This window comes from Cervus elaphus, chromosome 17 (assembly GCF_910594005.1).
Source record: "Cervus elaphus chromosome 17, mCerEla1.1, whole genome shotgun sequence".
Taxonomy (NCBI): Eukaryota; Metazoa; Chordata; class Mammalia; order Artiodactyla; family Cervidae; genus Cervus; species Cervus elaphus.
Window position 1 is genome coordinate 17,821,343 of NC_057831.1, and position 6,776 is coordinate 17,828,118.

Genomic DNA, 6,776 nt, shown 5'->3' on the forward strand with positions numbered 1-6,776 from the left:
ATTGTGGTGGCCCCTCTTGTTGGGGTACACCAGCTCTAGGCATGCAGGCTTCAGTAGCTGTGGCACTCAGGGTTTAGTTACTGCATGTGGCATCTTCCTAGACCAGGGATCAATCCCGTGTCCCCTGCAGTTGAAGCAAGGAGCCTTAACCACTGGACTGCGAGGAAAATCTCCCCCTTTCATCATTCTTATTTGTGTATCTGAACTGAGTGACTACTTGCTGTGGGTCAGACAGCCTAGATTTTAATCCCCAGGTCTGGTCATCTCTATGATCTTTGTAATTAAACAGTTTTAGTCCTGACTTCTTCATTGGTAAACTGACAATAATCATAACTATCTCAAAGGTTTGCTGATGAAGGTTAAATGAGATAATGAATGTAATACACTTCAGTACTTGAGAGATAGTAAAAGATCAAAAAATTATGTTATTGTGTTTATTATTGTTGTTATTTTTTCCTTTCTAGACTCTGACTTTATGAGAGTTAAATCTATGTAGAAGGCATCAAGAGATTTTTTTCTGTAAAAGCTCAGAAAGTCAGTATTTTAGGCTTTGCAACCAACTTATATCTCTGTCACACATTGTTAAACAATAGTGAATCTATATATTTATATAATATAGTGAATATATATAAGTAATAAATAATAGTGAATATATATATATATATAGGTTTCTGCTACTACTTCTCATCATAAAGCAACTAAAACTCTTGCAATTTCCCAAGAACACTAGAAACATCTTTTTTTTTTTTTTTTTTTCGTGAAACTTGAAAGGTTTTATTTCTTAACTACAGACAGCTTTCAGAGGTGGGATACCTGGCGCCATCACTGCCTGGGCGAGTCCTCACCCGGGCTGCGAGGCGGCAGGAGAGCAGAAGAGAGGCCTTCGGGGTCAACTTTCCGCGGAGAAAGGCTCCTGCCTGCTGCGCCCTCACTGGCCCTTCTTGTGGGCGTTCTTGATGATGGCGTTTTTGAACAGCGTGACAAGGGCGTTAGGCTCTTCTCGGAGGTCATGAACCCGCAGTAGCGCTTGTCCTTGGGCGGGCTGCCCCAGCGGAAGTGTTCCATCTTATAGGGCCCCTCGTCCTTCTTCTCGGCCGCCTCAGCCTCCGCCACCAGGCCGTACTCCAGCTCAGCCCGGGCGGCTGCGCTCTCAGCCTGGGCCTCGGGGCCGGGCGCCTGCTGGAGCCTCTCCCCGGTCAACTCCCTCTTGAATTCGAGGGGAAAGGCCTGGGCCGACTCGTCCTCGGCCCCGTTGGGGTACACCTTCACCGGGCGCCGCTTCTTGCCCACCGGCTTGCCCCAGCGGAAGTGTTCCATGGAGTAAGAACGCTTGTCCTCGCGCGGACCGTCTCGGCGCCATCGCCGCGGGGCCCGGGGCCTTCGCCCACCGCCACTTCCTCCTCGCGCTTCTGGGCTGCGCCGCCAAATCTAGAAACATATTTTAATATTTAGTCTTTGACCTCAGTTGCTCACATAGGGCTCCTGAAAACCTTATAATCTTCTGGTGTTGGAAGTGTCTTTTGTTCTAATGAGGTGATTTTCTCTCTTTTTTAAAAATTAATTGCTCAATTATTTTTTAACTGTGCCCTACTGCATGTGAAATCTTAGTTCCTCGACCAGAGATCAAACTAGTGCCCTCTGCACTGGGAGTCTTAACCACTGGACTGCCAGGGAAGTCCTTCTAAAGAGAGGATTCTAGGTGGATTCCTGGATGATTCTTGGATGGGGACTGGTCACCAGAAAGACCAAGCCATGATAAGAATGTTAGAATTTTCAGCTCACAACCTCTCCTTCTTCTCCAGAGAGACAGAAGAGGGGCTAGACACAGAATTAATATTTGATCATGCCTAGATGAGGAAACCGCCACAAAATCCCAATCATATGGGGTTACAATTGCTTTCAGATTGGTGAACACATCCACACACTTCAGTGACGCACTTCAACTGCAAGGAAACAGAAGCTTCTGAGCTCGGGACTCTCCCAGATCCCGCCCAGGACTTGATATTTCTCTGTATCCTTTATCATATCCTTCAATACTGGTGAACTAAAGTGTTTCCTAAGTTCTGTGATCCCACTCTAGGAAAAGTAAAAAATTCCAGGAGAGGGTTATGAGAACCCCTGATTTATCAACAACTTGGACAGAAGTTCTGGGTAACTTGAGGTCCATCTGGTGGGAGGGGCAGTCACATGGGACTGAGTCCTTAGTCTGTGGAATGAGATGATGTTTCCAAGCAGGCAGTGTCAGAATTGAGTTAAATTGTAGGACAATCGGCTGGTGTCAATGAATTGCCTGGTGGGGGGAAAACACCCATATCTGGTGTCAGAAGTGCTATGAGTCTGGTAGAAGTATGAGAGTGAAGGAGACGAACAGCAGGGGAAAAAATGAGTTTTTCCCAATACACATTTTTCTTTTTCTATTTCAAATAACCTTTGAAAATGCAGAATTCATCTCTAGCTCACAGGTTGTGCAAAAACAGTCTTCACACTGGCTTTAGCTTGCAGACCCCTCTATCCAGCCCATAGTACCCCAAATCAGTGCTTTGTGGATATAGAATTTAACCGAGAAATGTCTGATTAATTAAATGAGTGATCACATGATGAATGCTCTAGGAATGCCACTGTTCTTTGTCTGCCTCTTGCAAAGGACTCCATTTTGTGCCCTCACACTCTGCACCAGAATCTAAGTCCAGAATCTTTCCAGCGTGTCTGATGCTAGGAACAAGCTGGATGAAGTCCCCAAAGTGTGGAGCCAGAAATGCGCTGCTGCTTTCACACAGCTAGGCTTTCTGAGTGATCCAAGATAGCAGGGGAGCTGTGTGCACTTAGTGAGGTTCAATTATTCTGGGGAGAAAAGTGGTGAGGGTATTAGAACAATATTATTATATTGCATTTGGATGGCAGGTATTCATGTTTCTCCATGAATGTGTAAAATCCTCCCTTCCATGCTGATCTTAATTGAATTCTGACAAATCCAACTTTACTGAGGCAAGAGAAAATGAGAATGTTGGTATTAACAGAGCTTTTCCCCTTGTTAACTGTATTTACATATCAACTCCTGGGACAGCATACATTATTTTCTCCTTTGTGCCTAGGTTTTATCACAGCAGCATCAATTAGCTCTGTTAAGCATCTTTCTACAGATATACAGAAATGTGAGTGAGATTTTTACTACCAACAATTCAGGCATTGGCTCTGCTTCTCCTGTAAAGTCAGTTTTAGGAAATAATTAATATGGCATATTAAATTTGAAGCACAGACTATATGTGTACCTTCACACATTTTACATACTTCTCTCTTATATTTAAATACTCAAAAATTGTGAGATTATCATTGTTTATGTCAGGTGAACTCTATACATTCACACATTTGCTCACTAGAGCAATGTTGAGATATAAAATCATCAGTAGTATCCATATAAATTGCATCTCTTAGCAATTTCTTACTTTGAAAGGTAGAGATGTTTCTTAGCTAAGAAGTACAAAAATGTCCAGTAGGTGTTGCTGTTGTACACTGAATTAGCCAGGAGAGCTTAAAGAAATACAAATCATAATTCCACCCACAAGTTGGTTATCATGATTGTTTAAGCAAGTACTGTTGGGAAGACAAGAGAATAAATGGTACCTAACTTATTTTTATGTAATTCTGAAGACGTTGTCATTTGAAACATTTGTTTCATATACAGAAAGTAAAATGTCTTAGGAGAATAGCTAAAAAAGAAAAATTTCATTTTCTTAATTTAAATAACCTTAATTTTTATTTTTTACTAAAATAACTAAAAGGAATCTATAAAATAGAAATTCTAGGGAATACAAAGAATCATAAATAAGGAACATGCATAGACTATAGACAACACTATACTTTTAACAGTGTTGAAAAACATTTTGTTAATATAATGATTATTAATCTGAAAATCTAGTAAAATTCTGCGGCAGTCAAACTAAGCCTGGAAAGAAAGAAAACCTTGATTCTGGTTCTGGTTCAAAACTCAAGACGTAGTCATTTTATTTCTAGGCTTATAGAGCAGTGAGTGAAAGTCACTCAATCATGTCTGACTCTCTGCGACCCCATGGACTAGTCTACCAGGCTCCTCTGTCCATGGGGATTCTCTAGGCAAGAATCCTGGAGTGGGTTGCCATGCCCTTCTCCAGGGGATCTTCCCGACCCAGGGATCGAACCCAGGTCTCCTGTGTTGCAGGCGCATTCTTTCCCACCTGAGCCACCAGGGAAGCCCTGAAAAGTGAAGTCGCTCAGTTGTGTCCGAGTCTTTGTGACCCCATGGACTATAGCCCATGGGGTTCCTCTGTCCATGGGATTTTCCAGGCAACAGTACTGGAGTGGGTTGGCATTTCCTTCTCCAGGAGATCTTCCCCACCCAGGGATTAAACCCAGGTCTCCCGCATTGCAGGCAGACTCTTTACCGTCTGAGCCATCAGGGAAGATCCCATTTCTTATAGAGTAGTAACAGTTGCCAAAACATCAAGTGTAAACTGTACGTTTAATGACCTGCACTTTCATTTACCTTTTATGATTAGCTGTTGGAAGTTGCATGATGTGGCTCGTTTTATATATATGTAATTTGTGTACTTGTTTTTGGCTGTGCTGCATCTTCGTTGCTGAGTGAGCTTTGCTCTAGTTGTGGTGAGTGAGGGCTCCTTGCTACTTGTGGTGCCCTGGCTTCTCATTGTGGGGGCTTCTCTTGTTATGGAGCACAGGCTCTAGAGGGCTCTGGCTTGCAGCACACAGGCTTAGTAGTTGTGGCTTGTGGGCTTTCTCTAGTTGCTCCGCTGCATGAGGAATCTTCACTGACCAGGGATCAAGCCTGTGTCCCCCTGCATTGGCATGTGGATTCTTATCCACTGTACCACCAGGAAAGTCCTGTGGTGTGGCTCGTTATGACAGTGCTCCAGACGAGCTGAAGAAGGCTAAGAGGCAATAAGATCTTCCTTCTATTAAATATTAGTATGTGTGCATGCTTAGTTGCCTCAGTCATGTCCGACTCTGTGCAACACTATTGACCGCGGCTCGCCAGGCTCCTCTGTCCGTGGGATTCTCCAGGCAAGAATACTGGAGTGGGCTGCCATGCTCTTATTAGTATAGTCACTACAGTTGTTATAGAAAGGTAAGTTTGAAACCACTTGGACTATTTTTCTTTTTACAGTAGTTTCCACGTTATGGGGAAGGAGAGTTATCCAAGCAGTGGACTGTGCACCTTTTTGCTCCTGGGCAGGGACGCCCACAATGAGAGTATTGCTGCTGCTCTGGTACTTCTCTCGCATGGAACAAATTTGCAAGGTCTGGGCAGTGATTCATAGCTCAGGAAAGACACACCTTCCAAAGGCAATGATGAAGAAAGAAGGATATTATATGTTTAGTCTCCACTATTTTTATCCTTCTGGTTTTCAGTTAAATTGTGACTTACAATTGTTTGGTTATGGTGACCCATTAATTCATCAAACAGAAGCTCCATTTGAATCAAAGACTCCTTTTTTCAAACTTAAAAGAAAATGGGTCTATATGTTCTTATACTTTCCCTGCAGTATATTCTTTCATTTTAATAGTATTCAAAGTCTATCCAATAGGCCTGGACTCAGCCTGAATAAAACTATATATAGTTTCACATGAATAGGTAAATAGTAGTTAGTATTTTCATTAAAAATGAGCACATATAAAGACCCAATTTTTTTTCATCCTTATCCCAGCCCTTGATAATATGCACTAAAAATTACTATCGTACTTAAGAATATTTTTAAGACTGAAGCTGACCTGATTGGTATTGAAATATTTGAACATTCTGGTTGTGTCATATGGCAGGAGCCATGTGCCATGTAAAAATATCATTTGTATATTTAATTGTGCATAATTTCTTTAGCATCTGCCTCTCCCTCCAGGCTGCAAACACCCCAAGAACTCTTTTATATAAAGTGTCTGTACAAGTGGATACTTAAACATTTTTGTAGATTGGACTAGCAAAAGAATCAGTAAAGATAAGCACTGCTATATTAAACATATGCAATATTAGCCAAGGTTAAATACAATCTTAGTTCAAAAATAATTTTTGACACGTGAATCAATCAGAATATTCTGAAAAGTGAGTGCTGCCATCCATCCATAGGAGAATTTAAGATGCTAAAGAACTTACAATCTTGGTTGTTTCTTATTTTCCAGCTCCTTCACACCTCATTCAGAATACAGATTTCAGCACCTTGTTTCTTGACTACGCTGTTTCATAATGATAAACCCAACACTTGGATAACAGACAGTTGCAGAATACTTTCTGGTTTTATCTTTAGCCTCCAGTCACACTAGATATGCCAAGTCCATGAAAATAGCAAGTGATTTAATGCCACAAAGTATTTACTGCATACTTTCTTGTGCTTGATGTGCTATATTCTATACACACTATGATGTTTTATTCCTTTGTGCCTTTGTTAATGACAATCTTTCTAGTTTGAATGCTTTTCCCTTCCTTCTTCTCTGGGTAACCACTATTCATTCCTTAAGACTCATCTCAGATATCACCTACCCCATAAAGCTTTACCTGAGCCAAAAGGCTGGGGTCCCATAAGACTACATAGCTGTGCAACAGAACTTAGCTATTTTATTTTAGTACATATAAACACTATCTGTTTATGTATCCAAATGTCCCACTAGACTATGAACTCCTCAAAGTAAAGCAATCAGAAGAGAACTGGCCCTTATTTCCATTATCAAATATACCAACCTACCTGAGTGTATACCTAAATATTCGGTCTTACTTCCTAGTAGAATGAGTGGAC

At 41.6% G+C, this 6,776-nt stretch overlaps 1 protein-coding gene across 1 annotated transcript; it reads right to left on the reverse strand.

Moving 5' to 3' along the window:
• Positions 1-764: 764 nt before the first annotated feature.
• On the reverse strand, positions 765-5,276 carry LOC122673237 (pro-opiomelanocortin-like). Its single transcript, XM_043870763.1, has 3 exons — positions 5,157-5,276; positions 1,939-2,076; positions 765-1,428 (listed from the first exon to the last, which is right to left on the reverse strand). The coding sequence occupies exons 1-3, from the start codon at positions 5,274-5,276 to the stop codon at positions 823-825; spliced, it is 864 nt and encodes a 287-aa protein (XP_043726698.1). The 3' UTR covers positions 765-822.
• Between the last annotated feature and the right edge of the window lie 1,500 nt (positions 5,277-6,776).